Here is a 24,608-nt window from a genome sequence, read left to right on the forward strand (position 1 = left end):
TACCGCAAAAGGGGCAGGTGTCCAAGACAGGGGTGAACTGTGTCAAAAACATGGCCATGCTCATGGCTCCATGAACTGACATCCCTTGTAACCAGGGTGGAGTATAGGCTGGCCCACTGGGGTTCCTCACCCTCCAGAGGTGGTAGGAGGTCACAGAATCATAGAATATCAGGGTTGGAAGGGACCTCAAGAGATCATTTAGTCCAACCTCTTGCTCAAAGGGGGACCAATCCCCAATTTTTACCCCAGATCCCTAAATGGCCCCCTCAAGGATTGAACTCACAACCCTGGGTTTAGCAGGCCAATGCTCAAACCACTGAGCTATCCCTCCCCCCAGTTCATGTCAGGGCGGGACACGAGGGTGAGGACTTGAAGGGTGTGGAGCATGAGCGTGTACAGATGTTTCTTTGGCGCGGTCCAGAAATGAGCTGGCTACAAATCGTGCAGCCAGCTCACGGTGAAGGGGTGGGATGGCTGGGTGGGTCCACGGGGCAGAGGCCCCACGAGACGGTCCAGAGGGCCTGGGGTGTAGGGTGAGCAGGTGTCGCCATCCCGCAGGACCCAGTTGAGGTAGACCTGAGCAGTGGGTGGCAAAGCAGCCCTCACCTCCTGAAGTACTCACCAGGGAGTACAAGGGCTGGAGAGCCCAATGTGCTGAGCAAGCATCAGGGGATCCAGCCACTCTCCCCAGTCGTAGTCCAGGAGGTCTCCGAGTCTGGTGACTTCTGCCAGGACCAACCTCTGTCACACCGAGGGGGGACTCCGCCACCTGCACAGGGAGCTGGGGGTTGTGTAGCAGGGGCTCCGCGAGGAGATCCTCCCTCTCGGTGGCTGCCACGGACCTGGTCACTGAAACCAGTTTCCAGGTCCGGAGGAAGTCCTGGTAGAAGACTGGCAGCCCGGAGGGGTCTCGCGGAAGACCTCTTGGATGGAGATAAAGGAGCTGCCAGTTGTATTGGAGCCCTTGGAAGCGGCACAGGAAGGTGTGTACCAGTATGCTCCACACCGGACTACCTGCACCATAAAGGAGCCTCTGCAGGGCCTGGAGGTGCACAGACACTTCAGGCCCTGTCCTCCCTCCTCCAGGGGCAGGTGGAGGTGGAGCTGTGAGTGGTGCCAGGCACAATCACTCCAAAGCAGAAGTGTCAATAAGCATGTCTTGTTTAACACTTTAGGGGAGCAGCAGAAGGGAGCTCTGAATCTTAAGTTTTGCTTTCTGTTGTGACTGTACTGACAATGACACCTCTGTGTGTTATATCTGCTGTTGCAGCCAAGAGGGTTTCCCTCTCCACACCCGTGGAATGCCTGAGCCAGACAAGGAAGAGAAAAAAGAGGACTTGGGATGCAGTGCTGCATCGGACCATTAGCACAGGGTCTAGAGGGTCTACACTGCAGACAGTCTGGAGAAGGAAAGAGCAGACAAGAGAAAGGCCCAGGAGTCCCAGCAGGAAAAGGAGAGGGAGACGCATCTGGGCACAATGGGGCATCTCTGGCAGCAAACACAGGTGCTGGGACTCTTTGTGGACCTACAAGTTCAACAATCCCGAGTTCTCCTGCCTTTGCAGTCCATGGAGAACTCCATTGCAGCACCTCCCTACACCCCCAGCAATATACCATATGGCATCAGGGGCCAGCCTTACCCCAAACACTCCACCCCGCGGGACATTAAGGACGACCCGAGCTTCACATACACTGACCTTTGAGAGCCACAGTTGGGTGTGTGTAGCTAAATTGGACATGAATGTTCTTTCCCCTTGATAATTATGTTCTAATCTTTTACAGTAAAAGCTGTGTTATCCGGCACGTTAGGCAACGGAAAGCTCTAGAAATGGGCATTTCTGATATCTCCAATACAAATTGTTAGGATAAAGATATTCAGGTCTGTCTGTAAAGGCCTATACTCTAAGAATTTAGGTGTATTCTTATCACTTGGCTAATTATAGAGGTATAAAAGAAAGAATCAAAATCACTGTCTGCTGGTGTAGGGGCCTTCTCTTACTGTGACAGTCTGAGGCCCTGTTCTTAGGCTAAGGCCTTTGGCTAAGCAGCAGAGGCAGCCATAAGCTGGGAAGCGACAGGTCACATCCTCACATTCCAAACTAGTCACATTGAAATAAAGTGCTATTGGGCTGTTAGGCACTATCAGGACAGAACTGTATTCCTATCACCTCCAGAGAAAGGGAAGTGCCTAGAAAATGTAAAAGGAAACTTAGTTTGATAGCATCCTGTCTGGCAAGAACTCACTTATCAATAGCTGGGATGTGAAATCCTCACTTCTGTATTGTTTTGTCATTATAGTTCCCACTTTGCTATTGTTTGTCTGTATAATCTCTGTCTGGTTCTGTGATTGTTCCTGTCTGCTGTCTAATTAATTTTGCTGGGTGTAAACTAATTAAGGTGGTGGGATATAATTGGTTACATAATCATGTTACAATATGTTAGGATTGGTTAATTAAATTTCAGGAAAATGATTGGTTAAGGTATAGCTAAGCAGAACTCAAGTTTTACTATATAATCTGTAGTCAATGAGGAAGTGGGTGTGGGTGGGTGTGTGAGATGGGAGCAGGGAATGGGGGTAAGAAAATTGGAATCATGTTTTGCTAAAGGGGGAGATGGGAACAGGGAATGGGAGTAAGGAAATTGGAATCATGTTTGGCTAAGGGCAGGAATGGGAACAGGGACACAGGTGTAAGGCTCTGTGGTGTCAGAGCTGGGAAGGAGGATACTAAGGAAGGAAACTGGAATCATGCTTGCTGGAAGTTCACCCCAGTAAACATCGAATTGTTTGCACCTTTGGACTTCGGGTATTGTTGCTCTCTGTTCATGCGAGAAGGACCAGGGAAGTAAGTGGGTGAAGGAATAAGCCCTCTAACACAAATCTTCAATAGGGTTGCCGGGGTCTGGTTTTTGACCAGAACACCTGGTTGAAAGGGGACCCTGGCAGCTCCAGTCAACACCACTGACCGGGCCATTAAAAGTCCGGTTGGCGCGGAGCCGGCAGGCTCCCTTACTGGCGCCACGTGGCTCTCCAGAAGTTGTGACATGTCCCTGCTGCTCCTAGGTGGAGGAATGGCCATGGGGGCTCCATGCACTGCCCCCCACCTCGCCCTGAGTGCTGGCCCCACAGCTCCCATTGGCTGGGAACCGTGGCTAATGGGAGCTGTGGGGGCAGCGCTGCGGGTGGAGGCAGCTCACAGAGCCACCTGGCTGCACTTCCGCCTAGGAGCCGAGGAACATGTTGCCACTTGCGAGAAGCCACCCAAGGTGAGCGCCGCCTGGATTCAGTACCCCGAAACCCCTCCCACGCTCCAACCCCCTGCTCCAAGCCCTCTCTCGCACCCAAACTCCCTCCCAGAGCCTATGCCTCACCCCCCCTCCCGTGCCCTTACCCCCAGCCCTGAGCCCCCTCCCGCACCCAAACTCCCTCCGAGAGCCCAAACCCCACACCACCTTCCACATTCTGAACCCCTCAGCCCCAGCCTGGAACCCCCTCCTGCACTCCAAACCCCTCATCCTGGGCTGCACCCCAGAGCCCGCACCCCCAGATGAAGCCCTCACCCCGTCTTAGTTAACCAGAACTTTTGACTAACCGGCACTCCCCATCCCCCCAATATGCCAGATAACAAAGCTTTTACTGTATTAAGTTTTTAATGTATCTGCTTTAAAATTATACAGATTTTTCTTTTCACTGATCTTGTTACTGAATAAAATTCTATTATTTGGAACATAATTCATCCTTATTAGTTCACACTAGTCTTTTTTTTTTTTTTTTTTTTCCCTTCAATGTACCTGTACATTCTGGAAATTTTTCTCTAAGTGATTCATCCAAGGTCATACAGGAAATATGTGGCAGATCAGGGAATCAAACCCATATCAACTAAGCTTCCAGCTACCTCCCCAATCCTTCCTCGATAAACATACAAAATATGTTGTGACTTTTAACACCCATTCTTCCCAACTACTCAGAGACGACTCAAATGTATTTAACTTCATATCTCATACTGCTCTGGTATGTTGTAAAAAGATGTTTAAAAAAAAGGTAGACACTGGAAATTTTTGATCACATAGTGTGCTTTTTGAAATGGTTGAAACTGACCTCATACTGATCTCATGTTGTTGTTTTTTTCCCCCTTTCAAGATTCCTTAGAAAATTCAGCAGTTCTCAACCTACAACGCTGCATTTGAAATTGCTCCTCTAACTCCAAAAACAGATTTTATAGAATGATTTCACCTCCATTAAAATGAAAATCTGGCTACAACCTTAACAACCATAATAGTGATGTTAAACAACCACAACACTAAACACAAGCATAAATACACATATTACTACACCAAAACATGACACAACCACAGTGAATTAAAAACACAGTATACAATGTTTAAAACAAGCATAATAATCCACAATAAAACTCAAACAAATTGACATACAATGGCAGAATAGTTGTGTATAATAGTTGATAGACCACCACAATAGTACACAACCACAAACACAATGATAACAACCATGATACCCAACTCTGAAAAGCTGCAACACACAATGACAAACCACTGCAATTTATGAACCATCACACAGAATGACGGAACCATACTGATAACACACCACTAAAAAATAGGAATAACAGCAAAATGAAACCACATTGATATGAAATTGCACAAAAGGACCCAAATAAACAATGCACAACAGTATCTGCAATGAAAAAACAATTACAACAGCTGGAATGCTGCCCAGTGGCACATGACCAGAAATGGCAATGGTTTTGAAAAAAAGCTGGACGTGTTGTAGGCTTTCCATAATTGTTTGGATTACTATTATCGATGCCGCTCCTGGGCTATAGTAAGGAACCAGCGTTTCCATAAACACACTCATATCCCTTCCTCTAGTGACTGGGTCAAGCCCCAGGACCCATCACACATCCCCTGGGAGGCCCCAGAGATTGTGCCCCACCTCAGCTCCAGAAGGAAACATGGAGAGAGCTGGAATACCATGGAGGGGCTTTAGGGGCACGGGCAGTGCTGTGCATTCTGTGACTAGACTGCGCTGCCCAGCCCTGCTGAGCTAGAAATATGTGTGCCAAGATAACCCCAGCTCATGGTCACATCTCTCCGGGTCCCTTCTCTCCCTAGTCTATTTCTGTCCCTTGACTCAGCAGCGTGAGGCTGTGATTCTGGTGGAGTCTGTCAGACCCAATCTGCTCAGTTGTCCAGCATGATTCATCCTCCCTAAGGGCTGTGCAGGGCAGCGCTCCTGTTCCTCAGCAGTGTCTCTGGTCCTGTACATTTCTTCCTACATTTCTGAGGTCTGAGGGAAGGCACCCAACACCTCTTTTCATTTCTCTTTATCTCACAGAGAAAATTTAATGTTTCCAGCTGTTGCTTTCCACTTTACTGGCTCATCGGCCAAGTTCAGCAGTGACAGAGGAGCAGCCTGCCATTGCCCAGCTCTGGCCTCCACAGTGGACCGTAGTGGGCACCATGATGGTGCATGAGGCAGGGAGCTCTGCACTGGCTATTTTCTCATGGTTTACACCTGTCATGGGGAATGTCTGCAAATGGGGATTTGCTAGGAAAAACCCCAGGTTGTGTGTGTGCTTGCATCCAACGCTCTCCCCATAATTATGGGAATCTGGAACAGCTGGGCTCCTCCACACAGGTTTCCATTGTCTGCTCCAGCACCTCTGCTTGCTAGGTTTGTTGGCATTCCCCAAACAGAGGGAGGGGAACAGGGTTCCCCAAAGCTTTGCAATTATCATTCGTGATGTCTCTTCTCTGGAACTCTAAGCCCCTCTCTATAGGGGTGTAGGAGCCTGCCATTCTGAGTATCCCTAAATCCTCTTTGCATATATTTTTCAAGGAATCTCTGCTCCAGATCTCTCAGCCCTTCTCTATAGGATTGCCAGCTCCCCTGTAGGTATGCCCTTGAGAGGCCTCCCTCTAGAGCTCTCCGCTCACTCTTTTCTTGCTGTTCCTTTTGTTCACCATGAGGAGGTGCTCTGCATTAAATCCCAGGGCAAGGGCTGGGCCTTGGATTGGAACAAATTTCTCAGTCATGGCTGTTAACTTTGTACCAGTTTAGCTGAGCCTACAGGCGCTGAGTTCCAGAGGTCCTCAGGATACAGAGGACAAGAGAACTGTGAGGGCAAGGTCTGGTGGCAGAGGTAGAGCTTGCCTCAGCAGTAAATCAAGAGGGGAAAGAGGAGGAATATCAGCTCCCTTATTCATCACCCATTGACCGACTGGTTTCCAATTTTCTTTGCGCTGGACTTACGAGGTCCCTCCTCTGACCCCCACTTCCAGAGGCCTTTTTCAGATTCGGAGGATCCATTTTGTTCCTGTGCTCTAGTTACACAGTCCACAGTGACCCTTGAAAGGCTGGCAAGGAACTGAACCATTCTCTGGCCAAGCCTGGGATTCCATCCAACAAAGCAACTCAGGGTGGGAACTCTTTGCGGCCTCAGAAGTGAATAAGAGTGGTGCTTGCATGGTGAGGCTACACCACTGAGGGGGTCTCTGCACTAAGTAGAATTGTGATGGGGGAAGGCCAGGGCCAGAGTCCAGCCCTGGCTGGGATGGGTTTAGAGAACAGAGAGGAGTTGAGGGACCTTCCACCCCTCCGGCAAGGTACTCTAGTGGGACAAAGGGCACAGCTGTTGTCCTGGCAAAGGAGAGGGAAGGAGAATGGAGAGAGGAGGTTGTTCCCTGACATGTGCAGCTCCTGCTCCACTAGGAAAACACAAAAGAGCTTCATGAATTACTGAGCAATCTCACCCTTGGGCCTTGCCTGGTCGTTTATACCTGTGCAAAGTGGAGATAAAACACTACCCCATCAGAACACTCCACATGCTCACACCACCAACTTTGCATGTGCTAGAATCTCACAAACAGTGTTCCCAAAAGCTGAGTCACCTGAAACCTCCATCTCCCCCTCCTCCCCTTGCCCCCCACAACCCCACGCCCCACACCGCACACATAATGGCAGGTAGACTTCTGGACTGACAAATACAAAGTGATGCATATTGCAAGGAATAATCTGAACTCCCCCTACACCTTACTGGGTGCTACATTAACTGTAACCAATCAGGGAAAAGACTCATTCAGTATAGCGAGGAGAGGAATGCTAAATAATGGATAGCAAGAGAAGGTAAATCAAGGGCTCCTATTTACTTTTTCCTAATACAAGAACAAGAGGCTGTTCAATGAAACTGAAAGGCAGAACACATTGAAAATTGCTAAAAGGAGATATTCTTTAACCAATACACGACTTGTGGAACTCTCTGCTCCAGGATATCATTGGGCCAAGAGCTACTAGGATTCAGAAAAGTATGAGAACATCCCCATCATTACATTAGACCAGGAGAAAAGCAGGAGGGAAGTACAGATCTGCCACATGTCATGTACACTCATGCATTTGGCAGGACTGTTGTACATTCCCCTATCTCAAGGAAAATGTCACACACATAATATGAGAAAGAGAGAGAGAGAGAGAAAATCTTTCTTTCACAAGGTACCCAGTTGCCTAAGAAAATGTGTGTTAGGCTGTAACCAAGCATATGCAAGTTTTAATCCTAACTCTTCCACTACCTGCTGTTAGTATTTCTGTGCGGGTCATAATAACCCATATTAATCAAGGCCTTGTGTCCTCTTACTTTGTGCAACTATCATTCATCCATTTTTTCAGATAAGAGAAATGAGTGGCTTCACTCAATTACTTCAGACAAAGCTGGGAATAGACTCTCAATCTTTAATATGAAAGGCCCACATTACAACTATACAACCTTTTAGAAGTAACATGCCAAATTGTGTGTTTCTCTGTGTTGTCTCTAACCATTACTCCACACTCTGCTCACAGAGGCAGAAAGAGAACCCAGGAATCCTGATATTCAGCATTCCAGTGCTGACTCACAATAGTTGTGTAATCCATTGGCAGAGTGTGTGTTGTAAGGAACTTCTGTGACCTGCTCCACAAAGAAGTTAATAGCCTGCTTCCATTAGCAGTTGTTCAAGTAGCTGATAGCTGTGCTGTGGAGTGAAGGGTCATGGCTTCAAGGCCTATTGATGACTTGTGGTGTCCTGAAAAATAGCTATACCTATGACCCTCTTTCAGCTAGTGTGGGAGCCCTGGATAATTATTAAAATTATTTTATTTAGCAAAAGATTATATTTAGAGATGAATTTAGATGTTGCATCAATATTTGTTGTACTTTTAATGTTTGTATAATTGTTAATAGGAGTTGTCCCTTTAAGAGCAAGGCGGGACACGTCACAGTAGCATGTGTTTGAAGGAGAGTGAGAGCAGCGTGTGGAAGATTTTGCCTGTGGGTACATCTACACTGCAATACAAGACCTGTGGCACAGCCACGACTAGCCAAGCCAGCTGACTCAGGCGCACATGGCTTAAGGGGCTATAAAACTGCAGTGTAGATGTTCAGGCTCTGTCTGCAGCCCAGGGTCTGAGATCCCGCAAGGGGGAAGGGTTTCAGACCTTGGGCTCCAGCCTGCAATCAACATTGCAAATTTTAGCCCCGAGCACCAGCCCTGTAGGCCTGAATCAGCTGACCTGGGCACTGAGACCCTCAAAGTGCACACATACTCTGCGTGTCCAGAGAGTGGAAGAACCTGGGTGTGTCAGTTCCTGAAAAGTCAGAACTAAGACGCTTCTTTTTCCAGAAAGCAAGCTTTATCCCTGAAAGTGTAACATGAACACTTACTGGGGACTGGATGTCTCTAGGCATTGCTAACGAGCTACAGAGCCTTTTGCATCTAAATCATCAACTTGAACCCAGCCTAGCCCAGTTGTTCCTAACTAACAGATGTTTGGTGGCCCCTCTAGAAGATGAGTTTGTGGGAGCTGACTTCCAGCTCTCCTGTTACAAACTCAACTGGAGCTGGTCAGAAAAAAAGCTGATGCAATATTTTTTGTCAGAATTTGCCAATTCATTGAAATCAAAACATTTTGTGGAGATGATTCAATTTCGGCCATGTTCCTCTGGAATCCAGGCAGGGTTCCAGCCTGCCAGGCAGGTCCCATTAGAAACCTGCCTATTTCCTGCCAGCTCACCTGCCCAGCTCCTTGCAAGCTCAGCCAGCAGGCTGCTTCAGAGCTCAGGGTTCCAGGGCAACCTGCCAGGCACATTGCCTTGAAGTTGGAACTCCCTTCCCTTTCACAGAGAATTTTGAAATTGTACGGTTCCATTCCAAATGGGAGCAAAATCATACCTGGAAATATCAGAATGCTCCGTGAAACAGCATGACCTTTCCTTGCCCAGCTCTCTTCACCACTATACTTTGCATTGATTAGCAGGCACAGCAGCAAGGCCAAAAGCGGGACCATGAAATACTCGTTACCCCTAGAGGAAGTTACCCCAGATGAGAGTTGAGGTAGGCTGGCAAGGCAGTATGGGTGGGAAACTTCCCCTGCTGATATCCTGTAGATAAACAGGCTTTCGTTCCGCAGAACAGACAAGCCAACACCTTTCACCAGCACTAAGCACACACATATTTTTAAGAGGAAGTATATGGGTTTATGCAAATTATTTGAAATTATGCAAATTGTCTCATTAAAGAATTTTAATAAAATGTCACAAACAGATCTGCACACCAGTTGGAAGCTATGGATACAAATCCTCCTAATTCAAGGCATAAACCAACCACTAAGTGACAGCAACTGGGAAAAAATTACTCCCAGGGGCAGGTTATTCCATAAATTGTCCCCAGGGCGTTTCTTGACCCTTCCTCTGAAGCATCTGCTACAGAACATTGTCAGAGACAGGATACTGGACTAGATGGACCACTCTGGGCTAATCTGGTCTGGCAATTCCTATGTTCCTAGAAATGACCAGAACACAGTGGCTTTGTGGCCACTCTCACATTTTGGGAATGCCCCTAGCACATCCCTTTTGCCAGTGCCAACTGAGAAAACCTGGTATCAAGCCAGGAGCCAGGACAGACTCTTTGGAGTAAAGGATAAGGATGAAGTGGGCCCTCTATCCCTGCTCATCTCACTCTGTCTATGTCTCTTTGCCTGACATGAAGCCATTTTTACCCTGATATTGTCCTGTTTCTGCTCATGTCCTCTGAAATGGGCCACATGCCCAGGTGCTAATAAGATGCAAAAATGCCTTGATTGAGAGCAGATCTCTTTGGTTCTTATGAAATTACCACCCCCACCATCCTTAACTTGCTGTTTCATCACTTTACACCACCAAGAGCCACAAGGTTCCACAGCACAACAGATGGCTATATCTGGGACCCAACCCCTCCCCAGCCAGTTGAGCTCAGATGAAATCACTTGGTGCCCTGGTCTCATGTCAGGCATGAGCACTGCATTTTGAGTGCACACAGCAAAGCTGGGAGGACCACAGGATCTCTATGTATCTTGAAGCCTTGACTCCCATCCCATCCTTAGCCCAGATGGAGGAAAGATGTAGGAATCTAGGCCCTCATTAGATATGGGAGAATTATGGTTTTAAATTTAGTTGCAATATTAGCATGAGCACATAGACTCAAAGCATGGAACCAAAAAGAATGAGAACACAAGAAAGAAGAGTTGTGTTAAACTTGTAGGGACCCTTCAAAATATCAGTGTTATCTTTTTACGGTCTGGTCTAAAGTAATAGAAATAAAACATGGTTAACTGGGTACAAGATGCAGTAAATAACTGACTACATAAGAAACGTCCTCATCTGGCCTTAGTTAAGCCTGATAATTGGCAATGATGTTACTTGTTTGCTAAAGAGTATAAAAAAGTAAACTTTTAAAAGGTTCATTGCTAAGAGCTGCTTGGCCAAGTTGGAGCGGACCAATATGGGTCTAAGCACCACTTGCTTTAGCCCATTTTTAAGTATCTTGATCAAATGCTTATCAATGTTTTGTTGCTGTTTGGATGTAATAAATTGCTTATTATTTAGGCTTTTGAGGCACATTTAGAGCAAATGTATAAATACAGTTCAGCCATTGGATTTAATAAAGGAATTTATGGTTAAATTGGTGTCTTGGAAATACCCTGCATAAATAGTAATAATTCTAATAGAGGGAGATGCCAGCTTCTAGAAATAACATACATGAGGACTCTGGCTGATGCAGTCACCTCACTAAGGGGCCCTCACATTGAGGAGGGAGGGAGTTGTGGGTGTCCATTGTCCTGGGAAAATCTTTTAGTCCCACTGGATTCAATGGGGACTAGAGCTTCACACTTCTGGTCTGAGAGGTGACATTGACTGGGCATTGCCCCCAGCCCCCTTTATCCCAGCCTTCCCCATACCCCTGACCTGGGATCAGGCTGTTGAATGATGGTGGGGGAAGGCCCCAGACCAGCTGACTGACTCCACCATCCAGCTGAGTCAGATCTCCATACCCTGACCCATCCCAGGCAGCTCTTGGGGTCTCATCTCATGCAGAGACCTCTCTGAAGCCACCAGCCCCTCCATGGCCTCTTGTAACTTAAGCCCCTGAGTCTCTCTCTCTGACTCCATCTCATACCCTGGCTCCCTCCCCACAATTCCTTCTCTTGGGGGCAGGGACTCCTCAAGTTCTGCCCAGGAGGGATCTCAGTCCCAGTCCATCTGGGTCTCCAAATTTGTCCAAGGTGGGGGAGCAAGGGGAGGATGGGACAGAGCCAGACAGATTGGAATGCTTTGGCTGCACCTGGGAAACTACCTGCTGCTGACAGTGGGTGTCTTGCATCTGAATGAGTGCTGAACCCAGCCTGTCCTTAGCTATCCTTACAGCTGAATCGTGCCAAGAACCAGCTCAGAAACCAGGGCTGGGCCCTGCTCTGTAGCTGTAACACACACACCCCAGCCTATACACACATACACACCCCAGCCTGCCCTCTCCTGCCCACATACCCCACTCACACCCAGTATACCCTCTGCCTCACACACATACCTGTCACCCACACAGGCCAGTCTTCCCTCTCCCTTACACACTTGCACAGATCTCACACCTGTAATACACACCCATCTACTCTCTCCGAGTACACACACAACTCACACTTGTAACACACCAGCCTGTCTGCTCCGTAACCTAGACACGCCCTCACACCTGCAGAGCACGCAGACACCAGCCTGGCCTCTCCCAGGCTAACACACAATAGAGCACCCTACACACACACTCCTCCTACTCCCAACAGGAAACAAACCGCTGGGAAGCCCAGCAGAACAACACCCGCCTCGGGGAGTGCGGAGGGGAGGGACTCACACTCACTCTCTCTCTCTCTCTCTCACACACACACACACACACACACTAATAGACGATCGATTCAGCCATTAAGCCTGAGCCCTGTTATCTCCTCGCCCCGCCACCCGCCCCCCTCCTTGCTGAGCACAGGCGATCCCAGCGCCACTGATCCGGAGCCAGCGCTGCTCCCTCCATCTCGCGCTCGCTTGCTGTCACTCCGGCGGGCGGGCGGCTGGCGGGGCCGAGCCCCGCTGCCTGCGGCGCCCTGTGGCTGGGGCATGTGGGCCGAGGGAGCGAGCGGGGGAGGGCAGAGCCGCCCGCACACACAAGGAGAGATGCTCCGGTCGCCATGGCAGCGCCAGCACCAGCGAGAGGTAAGATGGGTCCCTTCAGCTCCAGACACCAGTGTGTGGCCAGGGGGAGGGGGCTGGCCCTTCGCTGCATTTCGCCTTTTCCTCCTTTCCCCCTGCCTCGACCTTCCCTCTTCTCTAGCGATCTCTAAGTGTGCCCCCCTTGGCACTCCCCCTCCCGTCTCACTCTCAGCCCATCGGGATGCATCTCCTGCCCTGGAGGTGACTGTCACCTCCACACACAGAGGCTTGTGCTCTAAGGCCTTATCACTCTTTTGGTCAGTATTCTGCTGGCCATGGGGCCCTCTGCACCTTGTCCCTGTCCCTCTCTGTCCTTCTTTCCCTGGCTCTTATTCTATCCAGCCACCACTTTTTCCTTCTTTTCCTTTGTGCTCCCCCCTGCATCCCTCTCAAGGGGAAAAGGAAACCAGCTTGCCCTGTCCCTGCACTGCTCCCTTCATCCTTTGCCCCCAGTGCCCCTCCACCACTTAGGAATAACCATGGCAACTTCTTTGTAATCCTTTCCAGTTTCTGTGCCTCGGGCAGGAGACAAAAGGACAAGGTGGGTGCAAGAGGCCCTGCAGCTCCGGCCTGGCCCTCGCACCTTTCCTCCCCACCACCCAGGCAGCACAGCCAGACAGATACTCCCCCCTTGCTCCATCTCTGTTAGACTTTAGAGCTCTCTCACCCACTCACTCTCCTTTTGGGTCATCTTCATCTCAGACCTTTTCCTCTTCTGCCTTTCCCTGAGTCACGAGTCCATGAGCTGCACTTCCCAGCTGGCAGGATGGATGGTGGGAGGGTGGCCTTTTGACAGGAAGCCCAGGCAAGCAAGGGGACAGGGACAGGGATCTGCCAGCAGAAAGCTTCTGAGCCCCAGACACCATGAGCCACCCACCCAGTGCCTGGGAGCAGATTTGGACCCCATGGAAAACAGGAGGGGTCCTGGCTGGTTTAGTGACAGGTGTGGGTGGGCACATGAGACAGTGGGGCCTGGAAATTTCCCCTCCAATAAAATACTGTCTCCTTGGATTATTAGGGGTCTTTAGCTTCATAACTGTCTCCAAAGGCCACAGGCCTAACTGCAAGGGTGATGGTATGTTAAAAAAGCCCACAAAGTGGGGAGACTTGGGGTCTTTAAATCCAGTCATGGAGGACAGGCTGGTCCAGTCACATGCCTCAGCACCTTCGCAGAGTGAAAGGAGCTACAGGGGCTCAGATTGCAAGAGTGGAGGGTGAAAGATGAGGCTGAGGATAAAAAGAGAGGCTGCAGGTCAGGAATTGAGGCACATCAGAACTAAGAACTGGAATAGCAGATCTGAACAGGTCAGGATTGAGAGGCATTGGCAGAGCTGTGTGGGGAGCCCAGCATTGCAATACCAGGGGAGGTTGCATTGCAGTACTGAGTAGCATTGGCAGGGCAATGTGGGAGGCCAGGCCTGGAATGGCAGGGGTTTGTGTGGGTCAGAATTGAGGGGCAGCAGCAGAGATGTGCAGATAATCCAGGACTGATATAACTGTGGGTGCTGCAGGTCAGGATTGTGGTGCATCAGTAGAGCTGTGTATCAGGAGTTTAGGACTCACATAGCAAGTGGATGCAGGTCAGGATTGAGGCGCACTAGCTGAGCTGTGTATATTGTCCCAGGACTTGAATTTAAGATGTGTGGGTCAAGATTTAGATGCATCATCAGAACTCTGTGGGGTGACCAGAGATGGTACAGTGGACTGTGGATTAAGATTTGAGGATATTGGCAGAGAAATAATGTGACCTAAGGACTGGAATAGCAGGGGGGTTGCAGGGCATGACTGAGGGGCATTGGCAGGTCTGTGTGGGGAGCCCAGCACTGGAATATCAGGAGAGCTGCAGGGCAGGACAGAGGGGCATTGGCAGGACTTTGTGGGTAGCCCAAGGCTGGAATAGTATGAGGCTAGTGCAAAGCAGTACTGGGGGCCACCATAAGAGATAAGCAGGGAACTAAGGATAGGAATAGCTTTGGGTCCTCCAGGTCAGGATTGAGGGGCATGAGTAGAGCTTTGTGTGAGGGTCCAGGCCTGGAATAGCTATTGATCAGAATTGAAGTGCCATGGCAGAAATGTGTTGGGCTAAGACTTGAACCGCAGGATGTCTGTGGGTCAGGAGGCCACTGGCATAGCTGGACCCAGAACTGGAATATTAGGGGAATGGGAGGATACATCTCAAATGAGGGGCATTAGCAAAGCTTTGGGTGGGGAACCCAAGTGTGAAATAGCATAGGTACTGTGGATCAAGACAGAAATGCACCTGCAGAGATGTGAGGATCTGAGGCCTGAAATCCAGGAGGGAGAGGGTTTGTAAGACAGGCTTGAGGTGCTTTACAGCTTTGTACAAAAGATTCACAACTGGAAGCACAGGGCAGGGGCTTGGGGATCAGGACTGAGGTGCATCAGCAGAAGTGTTGTGTGAGGGGATCCCAGGACCAATATGGCAGGGGCTGAGGGAGGCAGCAGGTCAGGAGTCAGCAGAAATGAGAGTGGGTGCAGGGGAGCCAGACCTGGATCTGCAGGGGCTGCAGGTCAGGACAGGCATCCATCTGGATAGTCTATTATCTAAAGCCACTGGGGAGAACCCTGCACAGCCTTAGATCAGAATGCTCTATTTGTGTGTGTGAATGTTGAGAGATTTGGGGAGATGGAAATATCTTAAATTGCCTTTTCTCTTTTCTCCCCCTTCTGCAGTGAATCTTGAGCTCTGAATCTCCAAGGGAGCCTGGGAAAAGGATCTTCCCTTCTCACTGTCCCCCAGTTGTTCACTGGTTGAGCCCTGCACCTTGCCCAGAGGAGGGGGACTTGTAGGAACAGAACAAGCTCTGGGAGTGGCAGAAAGGACAGTGTGCAGGGCTGGTGGTTGGGGCACCCTGGACAGATTAGATCATTGCCTCTCCTTCCCTCCACCCTCCATTGCCCGTCCTTCCCCCCACCCTTTTACAGCTTCAGCAGGGCTGGGGGGCAGATATCATTAGCTCCCTGAGGCTGTGGTGTTTGGTGAGTGGGGGACTGTGCACTGTGCATTTGCCAACCCCACCATTATGCCCACAGCCTCTCTGAACCCCTCTGTTAGCCCTCCCCCCACCCTCCATCCCTTAAGGCACCAGAACTGAGATGCCAAGATCTGGCACATAGTTGCATCCCACTTAAATATCTGGACAGGTCTAAGCCCCAGAGACACCTGTTTACTTGGGGGTAGCCCTCACAGGCCCCAGGAAAAGGTGGAACTGAGAGCAGGTCTCACTCAGACTGGGCGTATATCAATGGAGCATGAAGCAGGGGATCCATCTCAGAGGGAGTAAAGGGGGAGAGAGGATGAACAGAGGGAGAGGAAATAAAAGAAAGCATGTGTGTGAGAGAGAGGGGAAGTTCTAACAAGTGATAGTGAGAAAGACAGAGAAAAGGAGGTAGACAGAAAAGAAAGAGAAGGGAAAAAGAATAAGGGAGCGAATAAGTGGAAGTGATCAAAAGAGTGAAAGAAACATAACAAGAGAGCAAAAGAGGGAAGGAGCAACAGATTGAAAGGGTTGCACAAAGAAAGGGATAGAGAAAAAGAGGGAGCTCTTCCCATATGCCCTGTGGCAATGTTTCTTGGTGACCCCTCCTGTGCATGCCCCTTGCTTCCTATCCAGAGCAGATGAGGCGAGAGTTGTCTGCCCCTGTGCGGGGTCCCTGTGCTTGATCCTCCTACCCTGTCTCCAGCTCCCAAGGTGGGAGGCATGATGCATCGTGGTGGGGGCAGTAGCATGGGTGACCTGTCAGAGTCAACCCTGCACAACAATTCGTTGTGGTGGCTGGCATGCGGGCTGCTAGCCCTGCTGGCCAATTCCTGGATTATCCTGAGCATCACAGCCAAGCAGCAGAAGCATAAACCCCTGGAGCTGCTGCTGTGCTTCCTAGCTGGGACCCACATCCTCATGGCAGCTGTTCCCCTCACCACTTATGCCGTGGTGCAGCTGCGACGCGAGTCCTCCGATTATGACTGGAACGAGAGCATCTGTAAGGTCTTTGTCTCCACATACTATACCCTCGCCTTGGCCACCTGCTTCACAGTGGCTTCCTTGTCCTATCACCGTATGTGGATGGTGAGGTGGCCAGTAAACTACCGGCTGAGTAATGCCAAGAAGCAGGCTCTGCACGCAGTGATGGGCATCTGGATGGTGTCATTCATCCTCTCCACTCTGCCCTCCATTGGCTGGCACAACAATGGTGAGCGCTATTATGCCCGTGGCTGCCAGTTCATCGTCAGCAAGATTGGGCTGGGATTTGGTGTCTGCTTCAGCCTCCTGCTTCTGGGAGGGATCGTTATGGGCTTGGTGTGTGTGGCTATCACCTTCTACCAGACCCTGTGGGCGCACCAAAGGCACCAAAGATGTCGTCACCGGCAGACAGAGGAAGCTTCCTCCTCCTTCCCCGCCTCAGCACACAACACCTTCAATGTGCCAGCCATCGTTGTAGAGGATGTCAGGGGCAAGAGGAGGTCATCGCTGGATGGCTCAGAGTCAGCCAAGACCTCCATGCAGATGACCAACCTCATCAGCGCCATTGTCTTCCTGTATGACACACTCACCGGGGTGCCCATCTTGGTAAGGAGCAGGCTGCCCCTTCTTCACCTCAATAGGACACCAACTCGCTCCCCAATTCCCTTCTCAAGGGATTGGCAGGTGTGGCCAAGAGAGGGTGGAGAATGTAGTAAGGTGGTCTCCAGCTCAGTGCAGTGCTCAGCTAGCCCCCTCAGTCTGCCCCACTGCGGGCTGCATTCCTTGGAGTGATTTAGCCCTCGCCTGAGTTCCACTGGAGAAGGGATGTGGAAGCCCCCTTTCTGTGTCCCTTTAGCTCCACACTGACAGCAGTGTACAATTAACCCAGCCTCCTTATTGCTTGAGACTTTAGATAAGAGGCTCTCACCTGCCTCCTCTCCCCAAACAAGAGGTCTCTATATTTGGCCCTGTGTATTTTCTAAAGGCATTCAGGGTGCAGGAATTTGCTTCTCCTGCAGCAGGAATATGTTTGCCTTATTCTCAAAATGGACAAACTATTTTTGCTCAATTTTTTTTTAAAGTGCTAACCCCACAGCTGAAAGGTGTGCAAAGCTCTGAATTACCAAGACCAGGGGGCTGGAATAGAAACTGTGCTTTGTAGACACCTATTTTAACTCCCGTGCATAATGAACACTGTTGAGAAAGGATGGCTGCTATAGGTAAATTGGTTAGTCTCTAAGGTGCCACAAGTACTCCTTTTCTTTTTGCAAATACAGACTAACACAGCTGTTCCTCTGAAACCTGCTATAGGTCTCACATCTTCAGTTAACGTGTGAGAGTGCAGAATACGTGCTCTCAAAGCCCCCATGTCCTCCAGCAAACCCAGGGCAGCCCAGCCTTCACATTCATGACATCTGTAAGGGACAAAACAAGGAGACTTTGAAAAAACAAAAAGCCAAGACCAATTATTTTAAGAACCCTTTGCCAATCAGTCATTTGACTGCACAGTTCACTCTCATGCCGTCTGTCTCTTCCCCCTCTCTCTTTCTGTGACCATGTATGTTTCTCTCCCCCTCACTGTCTGTTTCCTTCCCACCCCCAAGGTGGTGAGTTTTTTCAGCCTGCGCTATGATACCGCCCCCACCTGGATGGTGCTGGCAGTGCTCTGGTGCTCCATGGTTCAGACCTTGCTGCTTCCCTCGTTCATCTGGTCCTGCGAGCGCTACCGAGCTGATGTCCGCACTGTGTGGGAGCAGTGCGTGGCCATCATGACAGAGGAAGAGGGGGATGACGGTAAGCCCCCCCTCATATTCCCTCCATCTCCCTCATCACGAACCCTGCCGCTGGGACAGACAGCAAAGGGGGGAGCCTGGCAGCACTGGGTGTTGGGCCAGAGTACTACTGGCGGGGCTAGGAAGGATTCAGGGTTGTAGCTGGGGTTGTGATGGTGGGGCAAGACACGGGATGTAAACCTCCAAACCACAGTGGGACCCCCCTCCCCAACATTGTGATCCGAGCTTCCATCTTTCTCTTCATTCTGGTGGCAAGACATTTGAGGATGTGAGCTGGGACAGGGTAGATCCAATACTCCCTAGACCAACAAGGACGGGGATAACTGTAAAGAGGGGTTCGCCATGCGGGAAGAGGGTAGGGGAGAGCTCAGAGGGCAGACAGCAGGAGCTATGGGACACATTGAAAACAAAGGAATGTGAAAGGAGGGTATGCAGGCTCCCTGAACATGTGGTGACAGGAGATTCCCAGCTGGCAGTGTTGTGCACCATTTCTCCCCATCGCCACCAGATGGGGCCTGTGAGGATTACGGCGATGGGCGGATCTGCAAGGTGCGATTTGATGCCAATGGCGCTGCGGCTGTGAAACGGGATCCCAGGGACGTCAAGCTGCTGCCAATGAGTCACATGCTGCTGCCCCACGACAGGGTGCACTATCTGCAGGTGAGTTGTAGGGACTGCAAGGGGCACCCTACCCTCCAGTCCCTTCTCTCTTGTGTGTCGCACCCAGATATTCCCCTCCTTGGAACTCTGTTGGGGTCTTAAGGGGTCACTAGCCTCCCATATGTGTATAACCCATGGATTCCCATCTCTGAAACTCTTTCCTTCTTTCACTCTATCTCTGAGGTTTTCCCCAAACCTCACAGTATCTCCCTTCCCCTCACCTTCATCTCCCCTTACCTTCTTTCAGGTCCCCATCTCCCGGAGAATGTCCCACGATGAGACTAACATCTTCTCCTCCCACCGCTCCACTCCATCCTTTCTCCACAAGTGGTCATCATCTGATGACATCCGAGTCGCCACTCCCCGCAAGCCTGGTGGCCCTGGCTTCCTTCCTCCTGAACTGCATGACTACCACCACCGCCGGCGGCCCCCTGAAAATGAGCTGACCACTCTCCGGCAGTTTCTTGAGGGGGGGCTGGTCCCCAGAGGATCCAGCTCCAGCGTCTGCTTCTTCAGGGATGAGATCACCACATTCATCGACGAGACACCTCTGCCCTCCCCAGCCTGCAGTCCACGCCACTCCCGCCTCCCACTCACATTGCGCTGGGACCGCCGCCTCTCCCTGGGGGGTGCTGAGGAGGAGGAAGAGGGCCCTGATCGGGCGCGACGCTGCTCACTGTCTGGCAGTGAAGACTGGCATCTGCAGGACAGACAGCAGGCTAATGAAAGGACCCTTGAAGCCTGTGAGGCACATACCTTCAGGGAGCTCAACCTATGAGACTGCATCAAAGACATACACTGCCACTGGGATTCTTAAATAAAACTGTCAATGTCCCCCAGCTCCTGGGACCCAATGGATAATTTATGTTCTCATATTTCTCAACAGCTGGCAGAAACAAGGCAACCTCCATGTATGCTGAGGTGGTTGGGGGACGAGTGCAACAGGTCTGCACGAAGGAGCCAGGGACATGAGCAGCCTGTGCCTGCTCACAGGTTATAAATATGACTTGGGGGTTGCCCTCTGTTAGCTCCACCCCTTATTAGGTCCACGCTCTTATTAGCTCCACCCATCAATGAAAATGCCCGAGAGCAGAAGCGGGGACAGAATAGTATTAAAATTCTATATTTGGAGTGTCAATGTGTGTCTGTTTTTAAAATGCTGTATTAATAATAACCTCATTTCCGTGGCAACAAAGTGATTGACAAAATGTTTAATGAAGTTTCCCAGGCTTCTGGGGAGGGACATAAGGAACAGGCAAAGCTCCCACCGCCACCCATCTTAACAGTGCAGCAGATTAGAGTGGGAGGCCGCAGATATTTAACAGCAACAGTGCAGGGCAGGAAGTGAAGGGGAGTACTGTACCAGGGAGGATTTTCAGGACACAGGAGGGATAGTTCTGTTGTCAGTCTCAGGGGTGACTTAGGCTGTATCCACACTAGACTTTGTTCCTAAAATTTCCACCATTTCTACCACTGGTTCAGTTTCACCAAGGCACCAAGAATGGGTGTGCTAGTGTAAAAAGGCACTGGTGGCTGCTTGTGTTTTTACATGTCAACTAATGCCACTTAGAATAAAAACCACCACCTTGTACCAGCCCTGTTCCAGAGAGTGGTTAAATCCACTGGAAATGATGAGAGTGAAGACAAGAAAAAAACATTTTGTTATGGAGCAGTGTTTCCCTGTTTACAGGCATTAGGATTAATCTTGGCTGCCTGGACTCACAGCCCCCAGGAATGGGTAAAGATACTGTCATGGCAGCATTAGATAGAGGTGTTCAGGGGACATTAGGGAAGAAGGCCAGACAGGTAAGGAGGTTCAAAGATGGGGGTTAACAGCAGGAGCTGTCCTAGGTGTATAATGCAACCTGGCTTTATAATTGAACCCTGACACCAAAAGCCCATCCATCCAGCTGACCCTCACCCACAACCTGTAGAGCACCTGCTGCAGACCTTCCCACTTCACAGAGTTGCCAACACAGATTCAGAAACAGAACTAGGGTATCCTGGAGAGGAGCACAAAAAAGACTGTACTGTATGCAGACCCCAGGGACAGCACTACTGAACTTCATTCATGTTGGAAACCATAACACACCATGGCTGGTTTCCCCTTCATACCAAACTCTGAGAGGCAGAGGTGAAAGTAAGCCGGTACGCCCCGGTATGGCGTACCGGCAAGAGCCAGTGCACTGTACTGCAGTGGCTGGAGCCCCAGGTAGCGGTTGCCTCCAGAGCCCCACTGCTGGAGCCCTGGGGTAGCGGCGGGGGGGGGGGGGGGTCCGGCAGCTATTTAAAGGGCCCAGGGATCCCCTGCTTCTACCGCCCCGGCCCTTTAAATAGCCCCTGGAGCCTTGGAGTAGCTGCAGCAGGGCTCCGGCGGCTATTTAAAGGACCGGGGCAGTAGAAGCAGGGGAGCTACGGGTCCTTTACATAGCCCCCAGAGGCCTGGGGTAGCTATTTAAAGGGCCGGGGCTCCAACTGCCTCTGCTGCCCCTGTCCTTTAAATAGCCGCTGGAGCCCTGCCGCTTCCCCAGGCTGCTGCTGCTGCTGCTGCTACCCCAGTGGGGGAGGGGTTACCTGCTCTGATTACCTGCTCTGTTCATTCTCTCTGAAGCACCTGGCATTGGCCACTCTCAGAAGACAAAAGAAAAGGAGGACTTGTGGCACCTTAGAGACTAACAAATTTATTTGAGCATAAGCTTTCGTGAGCTATAGCTCACTTCATCGGATGTATGCAGTTGAAAATACAATGGGGAGATTTATATACACAGAGAACATGAAACAATGGGTGTTATCATACGCACTGTAACAAGAGTGATCAGGTAAGGTGAGCTATTACCAGCAGGAGAGAAAAAAAACCTTTTGCATGCATCCGATGAGGAGAGCTGTAGCTCATGAAAGCTTATGCTCAAATAAATTGGTTAGTCTCTAAGGTGCCACAAGTACTCCTCTTCTTTTTGCGGATACAGACTAACACGGTTGCTACTCTGAAACCTGTCAGAAGATAGGATACTGGGCTAGATGGACTGTTGGTCTGCCCCAGTATGGCCATTCTTACATTCTTATGTTCATGGAGCCTTTCACCTGTAGGACACCATTTCAATTCTGCCCCAGGTTGAAGGGACTGGCTGGCCCAGAGGGACTGGGGAATAGGATACATGGCCCTGTATCCCTGAGGCACTGCTTCCAGTGGTGGAATCCAAAGAGTACATTAACCAGTAACAGCTTAGACTGTCTCTCAGGTGTATTCTGAGAGAATGAACATGGGGCATCAGTTCAGACAAAAGGGGCATCAGCCTGAGAAGAGATTCTCTTACAGATCTGGTCTAGTTTATTCATGGGCAGGGGGTAGCATAGACAGGGGAAGGCTGTACCTCCCCAAACAGCCTTGCATGGCCCAGCCCACACTCTGCCCCCAGGCCCCTTCCTGCCTGCTTCCAGTTCCCTTTCCACTCTTCTGTGGCCGAGAGGCTGGGGCAGGTAGGCTGGGGCTGGTGCGCACAAGGCCTGGGGCCACACCGTGCTGCCCATCGGTCCATCCGCCTGGCATTGGGACCATGCTGCCCACCCAGAGCTCTGGAGCTGGGGGCACTCTGGCTGCACCGCCTGCCTGGGGCTGGGAGTGTGCAGGGTGGACGGTGGCCCACTGGGGGAGGGGGGCAGAAGGGGAGGGGCAGGGCCTTGGGCAGAAGGGGAGGGGCTGGGGACTAGCTGCCCATGAGTTTATGACTGCTAAGCCATGCTGCACCATGGTAAATACAATATTGGGATATGATCACGAGACACAATCAAGTTGGGGAAGGAGGGAGTGTTGTAGGTTTGTCAGCCCATGCAGAGTGGGGATTGGGTTGGCCTGAGCATCCACACGGTCATCAGATCATTGTAGACTGCCAACCCCAAGCATTAAAAAATCATGAGTTAGGACCCCAAAACATGAGAGTTTAAACAAATAATAAATGTCAGGGTTTGAGGCTTCAGGGTCATATTTTCAAGTTTTTCTCCGTGCCTATGAAGGCTAGAAATTTACTCATTTTTTAAAATGAAAGTTGAGTCTCCTGTTGTCACCTGACTCAAGGAGCTGGGGACTTGAGAAATCCCTCAAACATCCCAGACAGAATAAAATTGAGGGGTGGCAACAGTAGGGAGCTGGCCTGATCGTCAGAGGTGCTGAGCCAACCTTTACTGCAGTCGATGGCACTGCAGACACTTGGTACCTTTGCAAATCAAGATACCAGTGTCCAGCGTAATTGCTTGGCTGCCAGCCTTTTAACCACTGCTCCAGGCAGGGGATTTGGGGGTGGGGGGTCGGAGGGAGAGAGGGGCGGTGGTTTACACACTACAGTGGGTGGGTTGGGTGAGAACGCTAAAATGTTCCCGCTGCTTGACGCCGCTCGATCCAGATTTGATTCCTGCCGGCAGGGTGTAAGGGACCAGTAGGGAGGAGGATCCCTGAAAGCAGCCACGTTTCCTGGGGTATGTGGCTCTGTGCGTGTCTGGCTATCTCCTTCTTACCATCGGCCCCTTTCTGCAGACTTCCCTCCAAGGAAGCCACGCACACGGCGCAGGCCCTGCTCCGCTGCCTTGGCTCGCCACTTGGGAAGAATTTCTATCCCCTAGCGCCTCCCTGGTCTCTGTATCCAACTTCCCCACTCCCATCCCAGCCAAACAGCATCGAGAGCGGGGCCTCCGCCTCCTTCCTCCAGCGAGCCCCGCGGTGGGGTCCCTCTGCCCCGAGCCCTTCCGTCTAGCTGCGTCTTCTCTCTCTCCGCTGCGCTCTCCCAGCCCTCTCCCCCTGCTCTGTCATGGCCTCCCTCCTCCTCCTCCTCCTCGCCCTCTCTGCTCCGGGCACGTCCCTCTTCTCCCCAGGCTCGGGGCGGCTGCTCCCCTACGATCTGCTCTACGCCGATGGGGTCCGGGCCTACTTCGCGCGGGACTGGCCCCGGGCGGCCGAGCTGCTGCAGCGCGCCCTGCACAGCTATTCGCAGCTGCTGGAGGCGCGGCGCGGCTGCCAGAGCAGATGCAGGGAAGAGAGCGGCTTCGTGGGCCCGCCGGTCGCTCCCTCCTGGGAGACCCGCTTCTTCGACAGGGTCCTGCAGCGCGCCGAGTGCCTGGGGGAGTGCCTGGGGCGCCGGCTGGGCTCGGAGCCCTCCCTTCACAGGGCCAGCAGGGAGATCCAGGAGGACTTCGAGCAGAGGGAGCCCTACAACTACCTCCAGGTGGCCTTATTCCAGGTGAGGGGAGGGAGCAAGGTCCTATCCCCGCTGCTGATGTGGCTACACGGACATCCTCCTGCCTCCCAGCTTCCTTCCCCTGCCTGCACCCCTCTGCTGGGGAGGAGCCTGGGGGAGGGCTACCTCTGCTGGGGAGGGGCCCAGGGGGAGGGCTAGGCTTGAGGAACCTCCCTGGGAGGAATCAGAGTCCCCATGCCTCCCAGGTACAGTAAGGGTCTTCGCTCTACTTCTCCAGCCTCCAGCCCTACTGCCACTGTCAACCTTGGTTATGCATATGCACAGGTGTTAATGACTCTTGCATTTCCGCACCTGCCCCCTGTGATTTTTAGGCTACCCAGAGAAGAGACACCAATCTGACAATGGGAACAGCCTGTGTCTGGTCCACCGCCACTCATACAG

The 24,608-nt window shown here is 51.1% G+C and overlaps 2 protein-coding genes across 2 annotated transcripts in view; both read left to right on the top strand.

The window, feature by feature from the left end:
- The first annotated feature begins 12,092 nt into the window (after positions 1 to 12,092).
- On the top strand, positions 12,093 to 20,119 carry GPR162 (G protein-coupled receptor 162). Its single transcript, XM_048820860.2, has 5 exons — positions 12,093 to 12,548; positions 15,240 to 17,134; positions 18,133 to 18,322; positions 18,830 to 18,981; positions 19,229 to 20,119. Exons 2-5 carry the CDS (start codon positions 16,268 to 16,270, stop codon positions 19,757 to 19,759), a joined length of 1,740 nt encoding a protein of 579 aa, XP_048676817.1. The 5' UTR covers positions 12,093 to 12,548; positions 15,240 to 16,267; the 3' UTR covers positions 19,760 to 20,119.
- Positions 20,120 to 23,353: 3,234 nt separating this feature from the next.
- P3H3 (prolyl 3-hydroxylase 3) overlaps positions 23,354 to 24,608 on the top strand; it is a 29,412-nt gene continuing 28,157 nt past the window's right edge. The window contains exon 1 of the mRNA XM_048820778.2: positions 23,354 to 24,209. Within this exon, the coding sequence (XP_048676735.1) occupies positions 23,781 to 24,209 (429 nt within the window). The 5' untranslated portion in view covers positions 23,354 to 23,780. The remainder of the gene's footprint in view (positions 24,210 to 24,608) is intronic.

Source organism: Caretta caretta, chromosome 1 (genome assembly GCF_965140235.1).
Source record: "Caretta caretta isolate rCarCar2 chromosome 1, rCarCar1.hap1, whole genome shotgun sequence".
Classification (NCBI taxonomy): domain Eukaryota; kingdom Metazoa; phylum Chordata; order Testudines; family Cheloniidae; genus Caretta; species Caretta caretta.

What these genes read in the sequence shown, in the direction of transcription:
- GPR162 (XM_048820860.2), top strand. Translation starts at nt 16,268, where the DNA reads ATGATGCATCGTGGTGGGGGCAGTAGCATGGGTGACCTGTCAGAGTCA. An exon ending in AGAGGAAGAGGGGGATGACG is followed by an intron (nt 18,323 to 18,829) that starts GTAAGCCCCCCC and finishes CATCGCCACCAG; the next exon opens with ATGGGGCCTGTGAGGATTAC. An exon ending in ACAGGGTGCACTATCTGCAG is followed by an intron (nt 18,982 to 19,228) that starts GTGAGTTGTAGG and finishes ACCTTCTTTCAG; the next exon opens with GTCCCCATCTCCCGGAGAAT.